This window comes from Etheostoma spectabile, chromosome 8 (assembly GCF_008692095.1).
Source record: "Etheostoma spectabile isolate EspeVRDwgs_2016 chromosome 8, UIUC_Espe_1.0, whole genome shotgun sequence".
Classification (NCBI taxonomy): domain Eukaryota; kingdom Metazoa; phylum Chordata; class Actinopteri; order Perciformes; family Percidae; genus Etheostoma; species Etheostoma spectabile.
Window position 1 is genome coordinate 27,143,690 of NC_045740.1, and position 24,406 is coordinate 27,168,095.

General features: G+C 40.6%; 1 protein-coding gene across 1 annotated transcript; it reads left to right on the top strand.

Moving 5' to 3' along the window:
- The first annotated feature begins 2,745 nt into the window (after nucleotides 1-2,745).
- has3 (hyaluronan synthase 3) lies at nucleotides 2,746-24,406 on the top strand. The gene is made up of 5 exons (XM_032523339.1): nucleotides 2,746-3,475; nucleotides 15,170-15,263; nucleotides 15,380-15,930; nucleotides 20,011-20,112; nucleotides 20,890-24,406. The coding sequence occupies exons 2-5, from the start codon at nucleotides 15,170-15,172 to the stop codon at nucleotides 21,817-21,819; spliced, it is 1,677 nt and encodes a 558-aa protein (XP_032379230.1). The 5' UTR covers nucleotides 2,746-3,475; the 3' UTR covers nucleotides 21,820-24,406.

Genomic DNA, 24,406 nt, shown 5'->3' on the forward strand with positions numbered 1-24,406 from the left:
GGGGGGGGGGGGGGCTGATTAAAAAAATAAAATAATGGTAGTAATAATGGTAAAAAGATGTGCCCACTTCCACCACCACTAAGGCAAAAAAGTGTTTGGCCTTATAACTCCCAAATTGTACGTCACACATTAAAAATACTGAATCTCCTGCTATATAGGCCACGCCCATTTACGCCTCCGATTTATTGTAAACCTACTTTTTCTAACTCCTCCTAGACCATGCGACCGAACTGCACAAAACTTGGTATGTGGCATCTACCGACCAACCAACAAAAAGCTTTCAAAAGAATTTTTATCGGATGAAATTACACACAAACAAATTTGTGTAGCTAGCTACAAAAACTTGCCATATCTCGGCCAAAATAAATGCTATCAAAGCAAAACATTGGATTCTTGTTTGCTATGACCCCCACTAGGGGCCGCTACAAGTGATGAACTTATTCACCACTTATACTAATGTGAGCAACTTCAAATTGACAGTGTAGATGTACAATGGTTCATGGTCCTCGCATACTAAAAAGTACACATATGGACCACTAGGTGGTGCTAAAATGACATCAAACGTGTTTTTGCCAATAAAAACCCTTATATCCACGTGTTCCTTGTATTGAGCTGAATCTGAGGATATGGAGCACACCCATTTCCGCTACGAAGTTTTTTCACAAATCGCGCAATGTGCAAAAGGATTTTTTTTTTTTTGCCCATTAGGTCGTGCGGCTGATCTGCAAGAAACCTGTCACGTAGCACGTAGGTGGACCTGACCAAAAGTTATTAAAAGAATTTTGCTAAGTTCAACTATGCACAATTTACCACCAAACTAAATTTAGTAGCTAGCTACCAAACACAAACTATCATATCTCGGCCAAGTTAAATGCTATCAGCAATATTCCTGGTGATAATAATTTATAATAATTAATAATTCACAAATTACACTTTGTTTTGTTAGACACACTATACACAGGCCTGAAATACACATACATGCACAACACACTATACATGGAGAGATGTCAGAATGAGTGGGCTGCGACTGCTGGAGTGGGCGGAGTTCGGTGCCTTGCTCAAGAGCGCCTTGGCATTGCCCAGGTGGTGAACTGGCATCGCTCCAGCTACCAGTCCACACTGGTTACTGGGACTTGAACAAGCGACCCTCCGGTTCCCAACTCAACTCCCTATGGACTTAAACGTGTGCAGAGTTAGCTCTGTTTAGCTCTTACCGCCTTTGGCCAGCCATATGAAAAACGCTATTGCCTGCGGAGACATCCCAGGCAAAATCATAAATTTTCAATTTTGAGTTTTTGGGCTATTTTACTTCCATAGTATGTCATCGTTCAGGCAATTGGGGAGAAAAAACATCCAAAATATACAAGGTGTTACACTTCTTCTATTTGTACCTGCAAATTTTTCAGAAATTCACCAAAAGTTAGCATTAGATAACGCCTTATTTCCATATTTTTACAAAACTTTGAGAAAACGTAATACAAAAATATATTTAATAATGTAAGTAAATAACTGGGGAGGTTTTATGTTGATATACTGTATGTTAGTAAGATTTTACCCGATTTACCTGTAATATCTTGCATAATGTCTGACATTTTATAATCCATATCTTCAAAAGCCGTTTTCTCAGAATGTGCACACATACACTATACAGCTTGACTCCTTTCTATATTCTGAAGGTTTTTGCAGAGGGGTTTGTTCAGATATCATTCAAGGCCTAATTTATGTAACATTTTATACCTATAAACACTTTTTTTCTTTCTTCATATTCTGATGTATACAGTGATCAAAGGAGATATCCAAAATCCCCTCTGTAAAAACCTTGGACTCTAATATGTAAATAAAAGACGAATGTTGAACCTGGCTTTTTACAATGTTAAGATTTCTCTTCTGGAAATGTCTGCAAATTAGTGCATATTTAACAAAACGTAGGTTTGCAAAGACGTTTACGTGTAACTCCGCAGAGAACATAGTTGACAAACTTTTGATGGAAGATAAACGATGCTGTCACGTTGCATTGTGGGAATTGTAGGATTCAGCATTTTTGGATCTTTACCCATACTAGGGACTAAAGGTCAGGAAATCTCTCACCTTTGACATTTTCTTTTAACACAACTCCAACCACCAGCCCCTTTGATCAGTTAACTGGTAGGCTGTCTCAAAGCCTGTAATACGGTCACCTATAGTTAGTAGAGAGAGAGAGAGAGAGAGAGAGAGAGAGACAAAGCCACAGTCCCTTTGGCTGCTAAAGCCCTGAGAGGTCTATTACAGTAATTACTATATCTCACCATGTGTCACTGTAAGGGAGCCAGAAAGTAAAATGCAGGGGAGTGTGAGAAAGGCTTGAAGGGTGGTTGGAACCACTTATTTCTGAGAGTTTGTTTTAGGTTATAGGCATTCTATTACCTACAACTGAAATGTAATGTGTTTGAGTGGCCGTGTACCGATTCTCAGAGGTGTACTGCAGTTTGTCAGGCTTCCAGCCCAGCCGTGGAACCTGCAGGATGTCAGCAGCTCAGCCTCAAGCAGGAGAGAAAAGGCAGGGAGGGTAGATAAATAAGCCAATAAAGGATGCTTTGAGTCAGGCGGAGAGGTGGAAAGAAGAGGGGGGCTCCGGTCAAACAGTCCCCATGCTTGTTGGAGGTTGCTGGCTGCATTGCAGAGAGATAGGGAACTAGCTGGGTTGTCCAGGGAGGGGAAAGGGGGGTGGGTAAAGGAGACAGAGAGGGGAGCTAGCTGTGGAGGAGAAACTCAGCAGTGCCGGTCTGCCTGCCAAGCTGGACAGTGTGACAGAGGAGGAGAAGGATTAGGCTCTGCTGCAAACAGGGGATGCAGAGACGAGGTTGATACTGCAGCATAGGACAAAGAAAGGGGGGGTAAGTGAGGAAACCTAGGGATTATTCGTTGCAGGTGGCAGAAAAGAAATCAGACTTCAGCGCTAGGCTGAGATCGGGCTCCTACGTTTGGCCCGGGATCTTCACCTTCACTTTCACCATCACTTTGGTCCCATGCTCAAGATGGAAATCAAGAGCCAGGATGGAGAGCACCAGGGGCAGAGACCAGACTAGCTACTGCTCTGCAGACGTATGACTACACCAGCATCAACTGCTGGCTGAGCACCTTCTATCACAATCTCAGCTGGGGGGGCTTCATGCCCTGGGACAGTCCTGGGTGATAGAGGGAGGTGGTGGTGGAGGAGGAGGAGCAGGCAGCGGGGAGGCTGGCTCAGAGAAGTGGAGGAGGGTGGTGGGGGTGTAAACTGCCTGCTGTATTTTTGGATGTGGGATCTCCTGACTTAAGCGAGCAAGCTGGAATAAAGATGTAGTGTGAGCTAGTGGAAGGAGGGGTACAGAACAAGGAGAGTGCTGTGCTGAGGAGAGGGCTGGACGTCCTAGCTCAACGGACGGACCAGACGGACGGAGATCTGGGGGGAGTCCTGAGGGGGAGACAAAGACGGAGGGTCCACTGGATCAGGAAGGTAAGGGTTTTAATAATGTGTTTTGCACAAACAAGCTATGTCCTTATAATGTAAATTACCCCCAGTAGAATAGGATAAGACAAACCTGTCTTTTGGTGGTCCTCACTTCTATTACGGGCTAGTTTAACATTTCAATTTAGGTTTAGAATTATAAGATTTGATTAGATCCGCTACTGGTTTGGACTTATGCTTCAGGTTTTGCTGTATGTACATTTTTGGGAAAAAAAACTAAGAGAATGAATGAAAGCACGTACAAGTGAGATCCAACCTGCTCAAGAAGGAGAGAAACTGAATGGAAAGTTTGAGAAAATGTGTAATAAGCAACATTAAAGCTTAGTAAGAAAATGCAGTACAAAGACTTGAGTGTGTTCTGGCTTGTGTGGTGAATGTGTTTGCAATGTGTGGTAGAGAAAATATTTTTTTCTGCTTGACACTGAGTGGTTGCCTGTGTGTCAGTGAGTTGGTCAACTTCAACAGGACTAAATATATTTTGGAACTGCTGCTCATTTCTGCTTTAATTGCTGGGGGAAGTAATATTTAGTAATAGCTGTGTTTTTACCTACTGCGTATGTATTAAGGCTACAGTATCACTGTGTTTGTGTTACCTTCTGGCATTTACACACGCTGCTTTTTCCCTCTGTGGAGGCAGACAGCGACCGTTAGGAAACAATTGGCAGGAACGCCTTAGAGAGGCTGTTTGAAGAATTTTGTCGTCTCTAAAGAAAACGCTGGCCAGTTTGATTTTCCATGGCATCACCGCCATGCTGGACCTGCCTGGTCTGGTTGCCTTTTTCACCCAAAGCCTGCTGGTATTTGACAGGCTACTTGTGAGCTGAAGTTTGTTTCACAAAACACTCAAAGTAGTCAAAAGGTGTATAAGTGATAAGTTGATGGGTATCATAAGAAAATAAACCACTAGAAACTAGATTAAAGCAATAGTACTTAACTTTTGATGGAGGAAATAACAAAAGTCTTCATCTTACAAATGTAAAATTTAATTTCACAACCATTAAACGCATCTTTGCTAATTTTAACACACAGGGATTTTGCTGCTACAGCCTTACTTGGTCTGGTATGACTAGTAGCTTGTGGTGGCTAATGTTAGCTAATGTTAACAAACTTAAGAGGGTAGCTTTGCTGGGTCACCCGTTGGTTTGTGGACTTTCATTTTAAATATCTTGTTTTCTTTAAACCGCATGAGACGATTTCTGATAAGAAAGGGTTGGAGATGATGAGGATGGAGCTGGGGTGGATGATGCGGCCAAGTCTGTTGTTTATGGTTGCAATGGCGTTGTGCTAAGCTAAACGCTAAAGAGGGAAAATTGCCAATTTTCAACTCTTCTGAGCAAGTCAACCAGTTGAGTTTTACCACTCGGTGAATGCAGATTTCTGGGTACTGGCGACATTCATCTGAATATACAGCAATACAGAAAATCAGTAGATTTTCCCTTATGTTACCAGCCAACGCTAGCGTTAGCTAGCTACCTTGTTGGAAATAATGCTGAATAGGACATTTTAGGCGACCAAAATGTTCCAATCATCTTTGTTGAAGTGAAAACACACAGCGAAGAGGATCACTCGCACCCAAAAACAACTTCAGATCTATTTTGTCACACATTTTGTACACAGTGCCATGGTTAGCAATGCTAAGCCTCCATTCTCATTGACAGTTAGGCATGTAGCCAAGCCTCTAAAGCAGTCCGTGCTTTATCGTTATTGTAAAATAAATGGGACCATAATTTACAAGATGAACATCATGTATTAAAGCTTGAAGCTAGCAATTCAGACCATAAATACATAATGGCAGGTTGAAGGCGCTTCCGCATTGGCTTTACTCTCAGACCCGGAAGCAAAACAGAGCTAAAAGAAGAGTACTGGTAGGTTAAATGTCAGACTCAGGTGTCTCAGGTGGACACAAACATAACTCCAAATTCAAACCAATCAGAAGACAAAGAGCTCTTTTCTGTTCGTCATGTTGGCAAAGGCCTAACAAGCCAGGGTAAGTTTGATCCAAAAGAAAATTCCCCAGTAAAAAACGACATGCTAAAAAAGCTTCTATTCTTACGTTCTAACCAGTGGTGGGTCTGAGGGTGGCGCTAGAGGAGGTCATAAAGTGTCCCAAATTAGTTGGACTGACTCTTCTTCATCACCGTTTTGTTTTTACCTGCATATTTACCTAATGTTCTTAATTTGGAATTTTGGAATCATCTGTATCTTGGATTGCTTGTAGAAAGCATGACTTGGTGACCCTGAACAGCTTTTCTAGCAAACATGGATACTAATCTGGATCTGGACGTAGACTTGAACCACATGTACATACACTACCGGTCAAAAGTATGGGGCCACTTACAATTTCCATTCCCCCGATGTTACAGAATACCACTATCGATGGGGGGCTGATCTTTATGCAATATCTACATTGCCATTATCAGCAACCATTCATCCAATTTTCCAAAGCCACAATCTTTCACTAATCTATATCTTTAAAAAAAACTAACGAGAAAAACATGGACAACCCTTTTGCAATTATGTAAGCACATAAGTAATATGAAAACTGCTGCGCTGGTTAAAAAAACATGCCACGGATCTTCAACTGGTATTCTGTCTATAATGGAGTGCAATGGAAATTTCGAAGTGGCCCCAAACTTTTGACCGGTAGTGTAGGCTAGGTGAATGTGACCGGCATCACTACAGAATCCATCCTGATATGTTATGTGGGGGAAATATAAAGCCACAGTTTCAGGTTTTACATACTGTACTATGATTTCTGCCAGGAGGAGGACACATCAGATATGTCTTTTTGCTATGTGTACTTCAGAAATGTGACTTTTTTCCTCCAGAGGGATTGAATTCACACTGAATATTATAAAGTGATGTCTAATGTTTTTTTCTTTCATCTTTCACAATCTTGATAATGTGTCATGGGGTTTAATTTCTGTGGATTTCTGTTCAAGTAAAGAAATTGTCCTTAGATGTTGATGTTACTGCTGGAAAGGATTTATCTTTTAGATGAATATCAATAATGCAGCTAATTTCATGGCCAGTAGTTATCAAAATAGTCGGCTCTGATTAGAAGACAAACGATTTTGGCATTGTCCATATCAGGTTTTTAAAAGTAGTTAACTCTGGATTACATGTTAAAAGATTGTCAAACTGATCTGAGCTATTTCTCACATATAATAAAGAAATATGAATAAAGCGCCAGAGGCTACATTGGGCCATTTTCAATAGCAGGTAACATACAATGAATTGGCATCAAACAAACATGAAATACAATACAGGCATTACTTTTTTGTGTTGTTTGCTGTGAGTGGTCATCCCATGACAGCTTTCAAATGCCATCCACACATCTCTTCATCTGTGTGTACTTTATTAGATTGAACCCAGCAACACCCCTTCCTTCAGTATGTAATAAGGTGTGTAGAAGAGGATTTTGTGCTACACTCCCTGGAGAAATCTGAGAGGAGGCACTGAGAGAGCCCTCTAATGGCAAACTACCCAGAAATCCCAAACATTTTATTACACAGGTTATGTATTCCCTCATAACAAGCACAAGGTTTATCCATGTTTCATATTAAAAATCGGTTGTGTTTGCAGCCCTGCTCAGCTTTGATCTTGACCCAGCTTATTGATGATGTCATCATGGCTAACACTAACAGGAAGTGAGGCTGTGGGGAGCTGGCAGGTTAATAGCTGTAATTTATCACACATTCAGTGTTGTTCAAGCAATTGTCCCGTCTGACCACCTGGACGCTCAGATACCATGGTTCCCTACTTGAGTGCTCACTAACCCTATTTCCTCACTCCTTCTGTGTTGTGCCTGTCATCTCTCCCTCCCTTTTTGCTGTCTGACCTCCAATACTGCCTTCCCAGTGGGGAATTCAAAGTTAGTTCAGTTTATCAAAAGGATCCCCATTAGCTAACGCCTAGATGCCCACCTAGTTTTCCTGGAATCCAAAACATCATTAAATCAGAAAATATTAAAACATTACGTGACACATAAAAGAAAAAAAAAAAAGAAAAACGTAAACTGTAACAAGCATATAACAAAATATCACGGAAACAACCAAAAAAAAACAAGAAAAGATAATATAAAAAACAAAACTACATTACAGTATATTACACAACATAACAGTTTTGGACACCTGTATGCAGACAGGTGCATAGGGGAATATGTGAAAAGGTGAATTGAATTTTGGGGACATGTATACAAAATGGCACAGCATACAGTATATTTTCATTCCAATAGAAATATGGTTGAGTAAGGTGTGCACAACCTGCTCAGCACCAAACAGACACAGTTAGAGACTAGCTGTTGAACATAGTGAAGCATTTAGTAGCTATAGAGACAGATATTTTCTTTTTCATCATAAAGGGGATAAAACAAACACATGACTCTGCTGGATGTGTAAATGAGGAAGCTTGTTCCGCTGCCCCCAGGTGGCCAAAAATGTCATTTATGGAGGTTTAAATTTCATGAGTATACAACCAAAGAAGTTCTTCTGTCCATGTAATACTAGAATGAAGCACAGCGAATATCCCAGGGTGACGAGGGTGCTTACATTAAGCCTGGCAGTACTGATACCAGGTGCTATCAAGTGAAAAACTACTGTCTGCAGTGGGTTTTTCTTTGAGTCCGACGTGGTGTAGTCTACGTGAAACGAAATTCCATATACCCGCTTAAAAATGCACAATGGCACATAACAACATACTTTTCATTATAATTCTGATATACATTTAAATTGTCATCTGTGTTGTTTTTCTTTGCATAGGCTAAATAAAGGTTTTTCCACCGTAAATTGGTGCATAAAGAATGGAGGAAATTAAGCGTCTTTGACGCTCAAAATTTTCCTTGGGCAGGACACCCAGACCCTGCTTCTAAAGCAGGTCTGCCTCTTGGACTTTGCCATATCCGACCCTTTGAACATGTACTTTACTGTAAATCAATAGGGGTATACTTTATGAATGCATGTTACTGTCTAGTACTTCATCTCTGTTTCCTCCATGTCATATTTCCTAACTTCCCTCTGTCCTTCTCTTGCTCCACCCAAACTTTTTCCCCAAACATATTCCCCTCCCCTCTTCCGTCTCCCTCAGTTGGGTAAAAGTCCCTGTCCCGAAGCCAAAACCATCCCTCTGTAACACCTCCCCACCTCCCCACCTCCTCACCTGGACTCCCAGCCCATTGAGTCAGACGGCCTGGATGCAGGAAATCCCTCCCATGTGGCACTGCCACTCCTCGGCTTCAACTGAGAATATTACTACTGATTTAGTTAATATGATCTGGATGAACATGGATATGCTGATTAGTTTTGGAATTACCTTTCATGTTTTTACCTGCATATTTACCTAAGGTTCTTAGTTTGGACATTTTGAATTATCTGCATCTTGGATTGTTTGTGAAAAGGATGACTTGGTGATCCTGGACAGCTTTTCTAGCAAACATGGATACTAATCTGGATCTGGACGTAGACTTGAACCACATGTATACAGGTTAGGTAAATGTGACCAGCATCACTACATAATTCCTCCTAATATGTTATGTGGGTGAAATTTAAAGCCACAGCTTCAGGTTTTACATACTACAATTTCTGCGAGGAGAAGGACACGTCAGATATGTCATTTTTCACCGCATTTCAGAAATGTGACTTTTTTCTCCAGAGGGATTGAATTCATATTGAAGATTATAAGGTGATGGCTTGTATTTTTTTGTTATACCTTTGAATCTTTCACAATCTTGATGATGTGTCATTTCACAGGGTTTGATTTCTGTGGATTTCTGTTCAAGTAGGAACGTGTACTTAGATGATGTGCAACTACTAAAAAAAATGCATCTTTTCTAAACAAGCTGACTTGTGCCTCTAGACAGCTTTATCTACCACTATTGAATTATGCTTCAGTTGGCTGTTCAGAGGAAAGGAATTCAGACATCTTATGAATGTTAAACCTTTTATTTAGCTCACTTTTATTGGATACTGAAAGGTGGTCACTACATCGCTTTTTTTAATTCATTGGGGTACATGGCATTCACCAATTATATTGAAACATCCTACACTGTAACAAATTTAATGTAAAATTTACAGTAACGTCCTGGCAATCATTGTACAGCAAGTTACTGTGAATTATTTTTACAGTAAAGGTTCCGTACTTCCATTTACAGTATTTTATGTATTCACTGTAAAATACAAAACAATTGAACACAACATAAAATAAAAAAGTAAAAATACAGTAGTTTACTTTTTACAGATCTAGAGTGGCTGTTGTGCTAGCTGTGATTTTTTTACTGTAATGCTTTGACTACTGTGATTTCAACTGTAATACTTAGACTACTGTGATTTCAACTGTAATACTTAGACTATTGTGATTTTGTCATCTCGACAAGGTTGTAATGTAAACTTTACAGCATTCTACTGTAAAATTCTTATACAGTAGTGTTACTATGAAAGCTAAAGTAAGTAACTGTAGATTTCACAGCCATTATTTACTGTGTACATTTATCCCATAAAACACCAAGTTGATGCAGTCAGGAAAGCCCAGCAGATGTAACCTCGGGGCTAGTCTATATCCACGATGTTCCACTTCCAGGGTTTATCTCTTTCTGCTGGAAACTTCGCTGGATGTCTCTGTTTTCGGATGTCCTGTTATCTTCTGCTTTCTTTCTATTGTAATTCTAAACTCCGGTGGCTTTATGAAGACTGGCTAACTGTTCCTCAGATCTCTACAGGGTAAATCCAGACAGGTAGCTACACTATCTGTCCAATCTGTGTTTTCTGTTGCGCAACTAAAACAACTTTTGATTGTACACGTTCCACCAAAACAAGTTCCTTCCCGAGGCTATTTTACAGAGGCACTGTTGCTTTGTCAGGCGCTTAGCACCGCCCAAGACGATTGTGATTGGTTTAAAGACAATAAACTAGAGTATGATTTCCTCCAATCCCGTAGTGCTGTGTGGACTAGCCAGACCCTTCTGCAAAGTGCTGTGGATGAGGGTCTGGCAACGCCAGTCTACCTTGGGGCTAATGACATCTATCCCCCCTTATTTCTGTGACTGATCCCAGCTCCCGGCCTGGCAACAACCGCCTCTGGTTCTGTGGCCCTCTAATCTAAACAGTCCATGTTCCTGTCTGCTTGTTGTCGGGCCCGTGGCCCCGGGACATTAAGACCACACTGCCCCAGGCTGCTGGTTCAATCCACCATAGATCACATATTCAGCAGAAGCTCTTTTTCTGTTGCCCTCAGTTGAAAAAAATGGGTTCCATATAATTCAATTCAATTCAATTCAATTTTATTTATAGTATCAATTCATAACAAGAGTTATCTCAAGACACTTTACAGATAGACCACACTCCAGAATTTACAAGGACCCAACAGTTCTAATAGTTTCCTAATAGTTTCCTCCAGAGCAAGCAACAGTGCGACAGTGGCGAGGAAAAACTTCCTTTTAGGCGAAACCTCGGTCGACCCAGGCTCTGGTAGGCGGTGATGGGCCGGTTGGGGTTAAATGAAGAGTGGCAATAAAAATAGAAAAAATTAGTAGTTTGTAGAAGTTCTTTGTAGTAGTTCATGGCATAGCAGGACGCTGTGCGGCATTACAAGGCACAGCAGGACGTAGCAGGACGTAGCAGGACGTAGCAGGGCACCGCAGTGTAGCAGTTGAACATGGCATCACAGAACGTGTAGCGGGACCATGGCGACAGCTGCTACCCTGATTTCGGAGCCTCTCTGATCCAAGGGAACATGCTGGTGAAAAAAGAACATAAGGACTCCGGGGAATGACTCCCCAGAAATAGGTACATATCCCAAAACTACTGTATACTCAGTGCAAAATTTGACTTTGTGGTACTCCTTCTATCACAGAAATCATGAGTACTGTTGACTGTGAGTCGTGTAAATTATCCAGTCTAACAGGGACACTGCTTTGGAAAAGAAGTGTGCTTCTAACTGTTTAATATACAATTTTCAATGTAGGTAGCTACACAAATGAAATTCCTCATCCCTCAACAGAAATCTCAGAGACAGGTATTTAAAAGCTCGACAAATAAAAAAACAATAATTTTATCTAACTAAATTTGTAATTTGGGTAAACTATTTTCTAAAGATGGCACTGCACATCTTGAACATGTCATGGTTTATATTTTACTTTGTGGGTCAAATTTTTCATCAACTGATTAAAATGATGCACTTATCTGGAAGGAGAATGTCACAGCATGATTCGCCATAATACAAATATCACCATAATAAGTAGTCAGGAGTCAGTACCAGGATAGGAAATACAAAACTAAAAAGGAGATTATTAAGATTTTAAAGAAGTTAGGGATGTCAGTGGAAAGTCATGGTTGTGAGATTATTCTAAAGAACCTTTAAGCTTTATTTGTAAAGCAGCTTTAAATACAATAGTTTACAAAGTGCTTGAAATCACTTGAAAAACGTACAAATCAATATGCATATACATATCACTGTAACAGTGAAAATAGGAGATGGGACACCTTTAAAGGACAGTAAAAATGACAGTGAATAGATAAAATGTAATTGACAGATAGGGAAAAAAGACCATAAAAAGATGACATCACACAAAAGCAAGTCTACAGTACAATCAATAAATTAATCAACATGTATTTATATAGAGCTTTACATCAACTAATCCACATTTCTTTAAACAAGGACCACGAATAAAACATAGAATACAGTAAAACCAGGAAAGTTGCATAAAAAACAGGAGGAAGAAAGGGAAAATGTAACAGCATATTATATACATACATATTATAAGCCATCTTATAAGTACATCATACATCATACAGGTACATAATACAAGGTAACGGACATCCGGTCGAAAATAATTCTACATCTGGCGGAATTTACAACAGCAACGGAGGAATCTCTGAAGTGGAACGTTGTGGATATAGACTAGTAATTCTGTGACATATCCAAGAGATAGACCCTGACGAGTTTTGAAAGTGATCAGTAAAATCATAACATGTCAGTGAAGTGAAGTGAAGCTAGGTATGGAGTGATGTGATGTTGTCTGTTAATACCGGTGAGACCAGCTGGTGGGGGGAGAGGGATTTCTGGTTGATGTCAGTGACGGTGCTGACAACACAATGAGAAAGAAAATCTTTTGTATGTCTCCCAAAACGCCAATTTTACAAAATTACCTTTTCTGTCAGTACCTGAATGTCACATAGACAGTTTCTCCTGGATCTCCCATGCAGAGGGTAGATCTGTGAATACAAGTGTGATTCAGTGCCAGGATGTAAATCTATACATCCAGTCAGAGAGGCAGATAAATCTGTCCCACAGAGCTGAATGTATTAATATAACTATCAGTCTGTCTCCTGAGTTGGACTGGTCAGGTGTGGGGAGGGAAGGGTGGGGCAGAAGGGTAGGAGGTAATTTCATGAATGAAAGGACAGAATTGTTCCTCCGTTTCAACTGGTCCCACGCACTGGCAAAACCCAGGCTGGCCTTTAATTAAAGCTAATAACCCAGAGAGAGGGGAAGAAGGGAGCCCCCGAGGGGCTAATGGGAGGAGGGGCGAGAGGAGATGGAGATGAAGGAGGGGAGAACAGATGGGCAGGTGGTGTTCAACTGTAAGTTCTTTCACTTAAAGCGATAAAAGCCAGATACTCTATGATACTCTCTGACAAGGCGCTTTATATGATAATATGTGCGTCATAAAGATAGTAGTAGAAAGATAGAAGAAGAAAAAACATTTGATGTTCAGTTTTTTACATATTACACACAGGCCCGAAAAACACAAACATGCAGAAATAGGATCCATACATGCACAAATGTGGGTGGGTGGCCAATTAATTGCGCCCTGAGCAGTTGGGGGTACTTGCTTAAGGGCACCTTGGCAGTGCCAGGTAAACTGGCACAACAGACTGAGCTACTGCCACCCACTAAGGCAGACGTAGAGCAGTAGTATCCAAACGGATTGTATCAATATTAATAACAGTGGTAGTTAAGGTTCTAGTAGCGGTAATAGCACTGATTTCTTTCCTTTTTCCTAGTTGCACCAGTAATAACTGCAGCAATAATAACAGCTGTAAAAGTAGAAGGTTTAGAGTTTTAGTATAGCAGCATAGTGTTTGTAAAGTAATAGTATTAGTGGTGGTAGGTGGTATTACTAAAGTAGCAGATGTAAAAGTAAAGGGTAATATTTATGGTCTGCAATGTACAGTGTCATTCTTCTAAATTGACAGTGTACATGTACAGGTATTGACTATGGAGCAAGATGTGAAGGGAAGAAATAAGGGGGTAACAAGCAAAGAACTTAAAAATAATTTACACTGTAGGTATTTTTTAACAAACCAGTAACAGTTACTATAGGATACAGTATGAACATACTGAGCAACAAAGCTGGAACTTTGGGACAAGACGGAGTAAAATACAATAATATAAATTGGCTGTAATTTAGCATTTGCTTTGGAGTTCTTACTAAATAAGCACAGGGGTCATTTGTGTTTTTACTTTGGAGGTCTGGGGAAAAGATTATAGTAAGGAACATACTGTAGGCCCATAAACTATAAGTTACTGGTTGTATAATGTAAAGGTAAACTGGCTAAATGTATCAGACATAAGTAAGCCATTGATTGATACTTATAGGAGACTTCAGAAGCCTAAGGTTGTTCAGGTTAATGTGGACTTTGTTAAACAGGGTGATGTTCATTGTTGTTATGGAATACAGGAAGTAAAAAGGATTGTTTTATGATGAGGTTTTACAGTGAACACAGCTAAACTGAAAACCAGGAGCCTAACACCCCAGCAACTGTAAAAAATGGCCAATTGTATGTCCTGTTCCAGTATAACAGTAAACTGCACCTACACTACAGTCATTGAAAATGTTCATTGAGAGTCATTCCATGATATAAAAATTAAAATATGAAACACAGATCTATTGGTTGTGTCATAGTCTTGCATTGCCTGACCTACAGTATCTCTAGAGCGCTGTGGCGTAAGTTCTGGCTCCTTCACAAATACGTTCTAGGATAAGAGAAAAAAACACTGGGTTGTTTGCATTATTAAACCAATCACAATAGTTTTGGGCGCCGCTAAAATCTGGACTCAGCGAGGCTGTTTCTGCAAAATGATCTCGGGAAAGTACTCGTTTTAGTGGAACATTTGCAACCCGATAAAAGAAAACACCACGTACAATATTAAATGAAGTCACCTGTTTACACAATACAGTATCGTGAGCTACTTAAATTAGCTGGATACATGGTTAAATGTAATGTTTTTTTCATTTATTATACAGATTTTTTTGGCATGAAAAGTAGTGCATATAGCTACAAATGGGGCATGCCCATGGACCCCCCCCCAAATAGTCCATTCTCTGGCTCACTTGACATGTGTTGATACTCACCCTTTCATTTACTGAAAAACATTGTATTTATGCATTGAAGAAACCAATGATGTGCAATACTAAGTGGCAATGTCTTTTGGTGAAAGCCAATTCAAACAGTTTTTCAAATTCATTTTTCTCTTTCCCTGCCCACCTTGTGTCGTGTGTCTTCTCTTTTTCCCCTCAATTTCACCCTTTCCATGACATAAACTCCCCTCTAACGCTCTATTCCTACCTCATCTTCACTCCACAAATCCCTCAACCTCTCCCTGAACATGTGTCCTCTTAATTTCTGATCCTTGCCTTAACATTTGTTGGGGTCCCCACTACCTCCCATTCTCCTCCACCTCCAGATGCCCTCTCGCTGCAGGAATGCGCTGAACATCGTGGTCACCACCCTTTTTGCTGCGGTGGTCCTCTTCACAATCCTGCTGGCCTACGTCACAGGTTAACTTCAATGATATACAGAGAGAAACATGTACATTAGACTCAAAACAAGTGACAGTCATGCTCTTTATTGTCGTTTTGCAAACTTGTCTCCACTGTGTTGCTTTGTTATAAAGGCTACCAGTTCATCCACACTGAGCAGCACCACCTCTCCTTTGGCCTCTATGGTGCCTTCCTCTCCCTCCATCTCTTCCTCCAGAGCCTTTTCGCCTTCCTGGAGCATCGGCGAATGAGGAGCCCCGCCCGGCCACAGCACCTCCGTCGCTCCGTGGCTCTCTGCATCGCCGCCTACCAGGAGGACCCGGACTACCTGAGGAAGTGTCTGCGCAGTGTCCGCCGAATCTCCTTCCCTGGCCTGAAGGTGGTGCTAGTAGTGGACGGGAACCGGCCCGAGGACCGCTACATGATTGACATTTTCCAGGAGGTGATGGGCGGGGCTGACCAGGCTGGCAGCATGGTGTGGAAGGGTAACTACCACAGTGATGGGAGTGGAGGAGGAGGAGTCAGAGGCGGAGGGAGGAGCACAGTGCACATGGAGGAGGCAGCACGAGTGGCTCGGCTGGTCAGAGGCTGCCGCTACTCCTGTATCATGCAGGAGTGGGGAGGGAAAAGAGAGGTGATGTACACTGCCTTTAAAGCACTGGGGGACAGTGTGGATTATGTGCAGGTAAGGGACACAAAAATTAAGTTCATGTACCACTGAATTAGTAAACAAGTCCTATAAACCATTCTGACAATATGGGTCAATTATACATAGGAGAGAATTGGGGCCACGTGTGACTTTTTTTTTTTTTTATCTCAGAATTATTTATTCTGTTTTTAAAATTGAAAAACAAACATGATTTAAAAAAAGAGAAAAAGAAAAAATCTGGATTTTGAGATTAAAGTCAGAATTCTGCTATTTTTTAAGAAGAAAAATTAAAAAAAAGAAGAAGAAAATGACTTCAAACCAAGTCAGAATAACTCAAATACATTTTTCACATGTGACCCTAATCCTCATTTGTAATTATACTATCTAAAACCACCTACTGGCGTGTTTTTTCCCCTTATATCTAAACCAGAGAACATTGGTTACACTTTCATCGGTTGTTGTTTTAAACACCTTGCTAACATTGTGAAACCGTCACAGTTTGGTTATGTTTAGGCACAAAAACTACTTTGTCAGGTTTAGGCACCAACAGTAATTAGTTAAGTTTAATGAAAGATTGTGGCTTGGGTTGAAATCAGCTGTTACTTCACTGCGGCTTTGAACGTGACGTCCAAAAAAACGCGCTGTTTACTTTTAGTTTTAAAAGGGATAAGGACCCCGGTCTCCTAAAGAAAATCCTGTCTTCTCCGAGGTTGGCGCCCTCATACTTTGTCACTATCTGCTTTACGCCTGTCATTAAATACTACAGCCACTAGAGGGCGCTGTCACTAGAAATTTAAAGATTTGTCATAATTGCTGCCTGAAGAAACAACCTATGGGAGCGTTTTTCAGGGGAGAACAATCTTGAAAGTGCACAAAAAAAGGATTGGACAATGTCAAAAATATTTTAGACGTAGGCGCTGAAATTTACTTAAAAAGTAGTTCCCTGCCACTTCACTAATATACACATTACAATAAGATCTTCTTACTTACCATGAGAAGTACTACTTAGCCTATGACAACAGTTATAATAATACTGTCTAATAATAATAATGTCTTGTGTGGTTCCAGAGGAAATTTGTGAAGGCTTAGAATATAGCCCTGATGACCACCAGGGTTAACATAGCTTGGGCTAGAAACCTTTTTATTTTTAACCGAAGACCTGTGTTACAAACTGGATCCGTGGAGTTTGAGGGCATCCCAGACAGGGAGGGTCCAAGTCCCTCAACTTAATTGTTAAACACAAAGTACAGGTGAGGCTGATGGGACTGTCATCAGTTTTGCAAATATTTAGTCATAAACTCAGGTCAAAACTGAGTGCTTCAGATGCTCCTTTCTGTCCACTAACATCAGACTAAACAACTGCAGATTGTCATCAGTCTGAACAAAGGCCTAGGTTGAGGGATACGACGTGCCAGATGGACAACGACATGCTTCACAAAGTTGTCAATGTCTATAAGACTTTTTTCCAAACGTCTTTCATGTTCAGAGCCTCAATATTCCAAAAATAACCATTTGTTTATGCTTGTTATGAGTTCATAATTGTTTAAAATATCTGTTCCAGGATGTCAAAACGATTGCGGATTCTATACGTTGTAATATCTTGTCAGATTTTGCCCACATACGCGGCACTTCCTCCTCTGTTTCAATTCAGACTTTATTAAAGATATAACTCAAGGGGGGTCCATAGCAAAATTAAAGACAAAGACAACAACAAAGAAGAAAAGGGGAAAATATACTGTATAGTATATATAATAAAAGACATAAATAAAAGAAATCCACACAAGACATTCCACAGTGACCCTACATTTACATACAGACTGGAACGCCAATGTTCCACATTCTTGACAAGGACTTGTTGGAGCTCAGTTCAGGGTAAATTAAAGGTATAACATGTAATATGTAGTAGAGAGAGAGAGAGAGAGAGAGAGAGAGAGAGAGAGAGAGAGAGAGAGAGAGAGCACAGCTGTAATAGAGTAAGCTAGAGAATGAATTAATAAAACGCTATATTCTGAAAGAACATATAAACACATCCACACCTCCGGACGGGAAGGCTAACGCGGCGGTTTGGAATGAGAATGGTCTGCACACCGTGCACGCTTTCCTTGGCACGAGGTAACACCCACTTGGGGCCCAAAGGCTCCTTTTTGACACCCATAAACATCCTGCACACAAAAAATATAAGAAGAAAAGAGAATACAGGCAGAGGGCAGGGTCTCTGCAGGTATCCCTTATGACCCACATCCAGTGGGTCATAAGGGATGTCCTTATTAGTATTAGTCTATACATTGTTTTTTTAGGACAATGCAGCATAATGTACTTTTAAGGCTGAAATAATACCATTTACAGAATCAGATAACCTACACATACATATATACATATGATATATATATTGCAGCAGAGCAGGTGGCTACACTAATATTAACAAACATTTGTTGCAATCTTCTTTAGGGGAACCTGAATGTCTGAACCACTTTTCGTGACAATTTATTTATTTAAATCTACATGTGTGAACCTCATGGTGGTGCTAGAAGGAAAGGTAGGGAATACATTCAATGTCAGTAGGAAACACCATTGGGGAACCTTGAATACCAAATTGTGTGCCAATCCATCAAGTAGATGTTGAGATATTTCACAGTAAGTAAATTCTTTGACCTGCTGGTGGCAATAGATGGAAAGAGGGTCACCAAAGTCATTGGGATATATCCTCTGAGGACCATGCATGTCAGTTTAATAGTTCATGGCAATCCATCCTCTAGTTGTTGAGATTTCAGTCTGGACCCAAGTGGTGGACTGACTGACATGCTCAAGACTCAACTAAGCATGGCTAAAAAGCACCCAAGTTATAATTTTCACATTCAATGTTCTTCCAAAATGGTGATATAATCAAAAAAACTGAAAGAATTAAGGAACACCCACTCACAAATTTAAGACCTGTAAACTGTGTAAAAAAGACAATCAACACAATTATCTGCACCATGTTTTCATTAGGTTAGACCATCTTTTCAATGTATTTGCCCATTATTATAATAATATTATTATGTTATGTATTATGTTGTATTGTCCTAATAAAAGCTAAAATCACAAATTTGTCTCAGGGGGCTTTTAAATATGCACAGCAAACGACACCCTCTGTACTTTTTGACACCTTGTTTGGGATATTATTCTGGTGTATATGTTTGTTTGCTGTGTAGTTTTTAACTGCAGCTAATAACAAAGCCATCATTTTCCATTGTTCTGCTTAGCCACTGCAGTAACTTTAGAGTATTGCTATCTACCAGAAAGTTTTTTTTATTATATTGAGTTAACAGCAGATTTTGGCAGCAGGCTCGACATAAACATATTTCCATTGAATACCAATACAACTGTGAACATAGGGAGAGTGTGTGTAGCAGTAGCCAAAAATTATCACATTACACAGAGCCATCATTTATATTCATCTGCACACTCCAACCAGATATCATTTAAGTCGGCTGTATTACTGGTGCTGTGGATATCTGACCCGCTTCTATGCTAGCGCATACTGATGTTGAATTTCTCCTGAATGAAACATATTTAAAATTGAACATTGTTTGCATGCTGTGAATGCTAATAGTGTATTTGTAAGTCACACTTTTAATGTAAAAAATGAAATACCAGCAGCATTGAACTTTATTAGACTAGTGCTTAAGGTACCATAAGGTAAATGTGCATATATGGATGCCTTTCCTTATCTTCAGACAATCCACAGACAATCTTAACCTTAACAAAATGCGAAGGCTAAATTTAAACCATACAGCCAGTAAAAATCTTTAAACTACATGTGTCAACCCATTGAACATACAATATCCACATGGGAACTTATTTACTAATTTGCAATCCAAACCAACAGACTTGTGTTAAACAACCAAGACACTCTTCATAGCCATTGCTGTAGGTCAAAGGTCATGTCCAGAGCTGACCCAGTCCTGAGCGTGTAGAAGGCACCAGCTGTCATCTCTGTCAGCAGCCTCTCATTTCTCTAATTTTCTAATTGCTCTGCAACATCTGCAGCCTTAATTGGACCTAAGGTTTTTATTGTTGAGTCTGTGTGACTCTCAGAATGATTGTACCCTCTGCGTTTGTTGTGTCCTTTTTCAGGTGTGTGACTCAGATACAGTTCTAGACCCAGCGTGTACCATTGAAATGCTGAAGATCCTTGAGGAAGATCCGATGGTGGGAGGGGTCGGTGGAGACGTGCAGGTAAAACACAATACTTTTCATTCATGAAAGTGAAGTCTGTATCAACAGAAATACATTTGCAGGATAAAGTCAGGCTTTGTCTCTCACCTTCCGCTCTCTGTGTGTTGCTGTTGTTTTGAAGAAAACTTAGACCATGAAATAAAGCAGGCCTGCTTTGTTCTTTAGGGGAATGATTGTAAAGATTTACAAATAATAAGTTTACAGCATTTACTATCCAACTGGAATGTTTTAGGGATTGCTGTGGATGAAGTATGCATGGCGATGCACTGGTAAGAGCAAATTACGCTTAACCATGTATCCAGCTAATTTAAATAGCTCACATTACTGTATTGTGTGAATAGTTAACCTAATTTCATATTGTATGTGCCGCTTTTTTTGTGGGATTCAAATGTTCCACCAGAAAAAGTTCCTTCCCAAGACCATTTTGTAGAGCAACCATTGCTGCGTCCGGAGCTTAGCGTCGGCAAGACTATTGTGATTAGTTTAAAGAAATTCAAAAAACCCTGAGCGTGTTTATTTCTCCTATCCTGGAATGTATGTGTGGTGTAGCCAGACCTTACTCTACATCGCTATGGAGATAGGTCTGGCAATGCGAGACTGAGAAAAATAACAATGAAGACCCAAGACTAAAATCAATAAAAGTCAACTTAGAAACTCTTGGGTTACCAAGGAAAGGGATTAAAAGCTCACTACATGCCGTGAAAGCACAATAAATCCTCAAGATTCTCCTCTGTTGACTTCTTCTGACTAATCTCTTTACATTTTCCTGTCCTCCAGATCCTTAACAAGTACGACTCGTGGATCTCCTTCCTCAGTAGTGTTCGCTACTGGATGGCCTTCAACATTGAGCGGGCCTGTCAGTCCTACTTCGGATGTGTCCAGTGTATCAGCGGCCCTCTGGGGATGTATAAGAACTCTTTGCTCCAGCGCTTCCTGGAGCCCTGGTACCACCAGACCTTCCTAGGCTCCAAGTGCAGCTTCGGTGATGACCGCCACCTCACCAATCGGGTGCTCAGCTATGGCTACAAGACAAAATTCACGGCGCGATCGCAGTGCCAGACTGAGACACCAACCGAGTATTTGCGTTGGCTCAACCAGCAGACTCGATGGAGCAAGTCTTACTTCCGTGAGTGGCTCTACAATGCACTGTGGTTCCACAAGCACAGCCTTTGGATGACCTATGAGTCCGTGGTCACTGGCTTCTTTCCGTTCTTCTTGGTTGCCACAGTCATCCATCTCTTCTACCGTGGAAGGCTGTGGAACATCCTGCTCTTCTTATTGACAGTCCAACTGGTTGGGATGGTGAAGGCCACCTACGCCTGTTTTCTGCGTGGCAGCCTGGTCATGATCTTCATGTCCCTCTACTCTCTGCTCTATATGACCAGCTTGCTACCTGCCAAAATATTTGCCCTACTCACCATCAACAAGGCTGGATGGGGCACCTCAGGCCGCAGGAAAATTGTGGTCAACTTAATTGGTGCTGTGCCTGTCACAGTGTGGGCTTTGGTGCTGCTGGGAGGTGTGGTGTATACAATCTACTGTGAAACACAGGAGCCATTTAGTGAGACAGAGAAAGCATTGTTGATAGCAGGGATGATACTCTACGCCTGCTACTGGGTCATTCTGCTGGTGCTCTACCTGGCAATCGTAGCCAAACGGTGTAACAAGAGGGAAGAGCAGTATCACCTGCCATATGCGGAGGCATAGACCTGCCACCAGAGACTCGTAGGACATTCACATGGACTTTCACTGCAGTATGACTTTAGCAATGTCTCTGAACCTGTGAACTGCTCAAGTGATGAGCTGTGAACCACAAACACACTCACATCTTCATCATTGGTGCTAAGGTGTGGATCTGTAATCTGAGCGGCAGGAATCAAATCCATTTGGGGGAGACTCAGAGATGACTGGATTCTCAGAGCTTTCCCAATTATATCATGCTTAATGGTGCTTCATATTGAAAAACCAAACCAAATGGAACCGATCCAGTTTATAAAGTGTTCATACTCTTGTAATAGTGACATGCTCAGAAGAACATTAAGTAGTTTATGGGCACAGGCTATGTGTGACAAAGGGGTGCGGCATGGTGCTTTAAATCAATCTAAAGCAGAAAGAGGGACACAATCAGACTAAAAGACCTGAAGGTCTTAATAAACGGTTGGTCAGTTTTGGTGTCCATTTTGAAAAAGATGAGATGAGATAAAATGTGATAGAACTGAGCTTTTATAAAGAACAAAAAATAAAATAGCAAGGCAACTCTTACTAGTCTAAGCATCTCTATTTTAGATAAGTAGAGGGAAGCTCGCATGGATTCAGAGATTGGAGTGTATCTGTAAGGTGTTCAGAGCACATTTTAGATGTGGTACAATCGCCTACAGAGTCAACTGAAAGAACTGACCAGGCATGAATAGATGCAAATTTGATCTAGGCTTGAAAATGTGTTGACTTGAGCATAAAAATGTGCGTTGATCTCAAAGTATTTATGAATCAACTTGATATAATACTGGCATGGGAGAAAAAGGGAGAAAGACTGAAAGAAAAAAAACCTGAAAGAACTTGGTGAGTTAAGTGAGATTAGTCAGAGGTGACACGCAAACTCATGCAGCCATTCCACACACACTGTTCCTAGACAGTTCCAGCTGACGTCCGTACAGATGAGACAACTGTGTGCAACAAAAATGGACTGTTTTTGCAGTTTAAGCAGCAAAATTCATGTAATAATTTGGTTTGTGTTGTGTCTCAACACACCATGATGCAAAGGTTAGGATAAGTCTTAGTACGTCTGTACAATACCCACATGCCATATATACTTTCTAAGAATTATTCTACTGTAATCATTCCACTCCATATTAGCCGTGAAGTGATATCTTTTTAAAGAAGTATCTTTTTAAACCCTATACTCAGCAGCAAAGGTAATGCATTTCATTACTTGTTACATCCTTTTCCCAGCGAAAAAACACCATATTTTTTTGCTGAAGCTCCTCTTTTTACCCGTTTTAGCTACCGAGTGAGGCATCTCACTTCTGTTCAATCTTTGAGTGGTAAAGCGGTGGTCAGGAATGAGGATGGGCTCCACACCCTGACCCCAATAAATGTCCCAACTCAAAAATAGAAAAAGGAACATACAGGCAGGGGGCAGTGTCTCTGCGGATCGATTAAGAGGCATTACTTTTGTATTAGTCTATGCATAGTTTTTGAGGAAAATGCTACATATTATACCATTAAGCGTATGCTCTACTTGACATATTTACACTGCTTTACCTTGCTGTCAGATAGCCCTTTCCTCAAATTTCAACAGACGTTCCCCCTCTCTCTCTTTTGGCCACTCAGTCTCCCTCTGCAAAAGTTCTTCTTCTGTATACATAAAGGTATCCTCTAGCATGTTGTTGTTGCTGTCATAATGACTGTTTTTCTTTTCTTTTCTTTTTTTAAAGATTAATTCTTCAGGCATTTTAGGACTTTATTTTCACAGGACAGATGAAAGGGGGGAGAGAGAGGGGGAATGACATGCAACAAAGGCCTGCAGGTCTGAGTCAAAACCGCAACCGAGGAGTAAACCTCTACACATGTGCGCATGCTCTACCAACTGAGCCAATCCGGCCACTCGTTTTAGTTTTCTTGTATTTGTTAATTCTATGAACCGCTGAAAGTCTGACCCAAAACAGCTGATCTGCAGTTTAATAAAGTGTGCGGCACAGTTTGCTCATGTAGGCATACACTGACTATCAATAAGTACCTCATATTCTTTTAACTGTCATCACATCAGCAGTGAACAGCACATCATCTGCTCCAGCTGTGTTTTGTGGAGCAGATAGGATTTACCAGAACAGACGATCTAATGTTTCTGAACAGATGACACCGAGTTCTTTTGCTATTTTGGTGCAGTGTCAAAATGAGCAACATGTTGTTGTACATTGTGGTTGAATTCTCAGTACACAGTCACCAGTGGGTTGTAGTTTCATTCAGTGATTCAGAGATTTTTTTTTGTACAGTCACTTTTTATATGTTGTAAAGGTGCCAAATGATGTAACAGTAAAGTTTTACCACGGGACACTATTCTCTTTTTGTTTCCTTTTACACTAGATGTAGCCTTGGTTTATTCATTCCATCAGCAATGTAAAGACTGAAAACCTAAGACATTTCTTCTGAAGTGAGACTTGAGAGCTTTGCTTTGACTGTATTTTTTCTTCTCATTTATACATTTTTCAAGATTTCAGATCGCCATCAACATATCTGAACCTACACTGACAGATGCCTTTTTGCTTTTGGGCAGTGGACATTTCATCTTTGGGCC

Excerpts from the sequence above, each read along its gene's own strand:
- has3 (XM_032523339.1), top strand. The coding sequence starts at position 15,170 with ATGCCCTCTCGCTGCAGGAATGCGCTGAACATCGTGGTCACCACCCTT. Across the intron at positions 15,264-15,379 it reads CCTGCTGGCCTACGTCACAG|GCTACCAGTTCATCCACACT; the intron begins GTTAACTTCAAT and ends TTTGTTATAAAG. Across the intron at positions 20,113-20,889 it reads GGGTCGGTGGAGACGTGCAG|ATCCTTAACAAGTACGACTC; the intron begins GTAAAACACAAT and ends CCTGTCCTCCAG.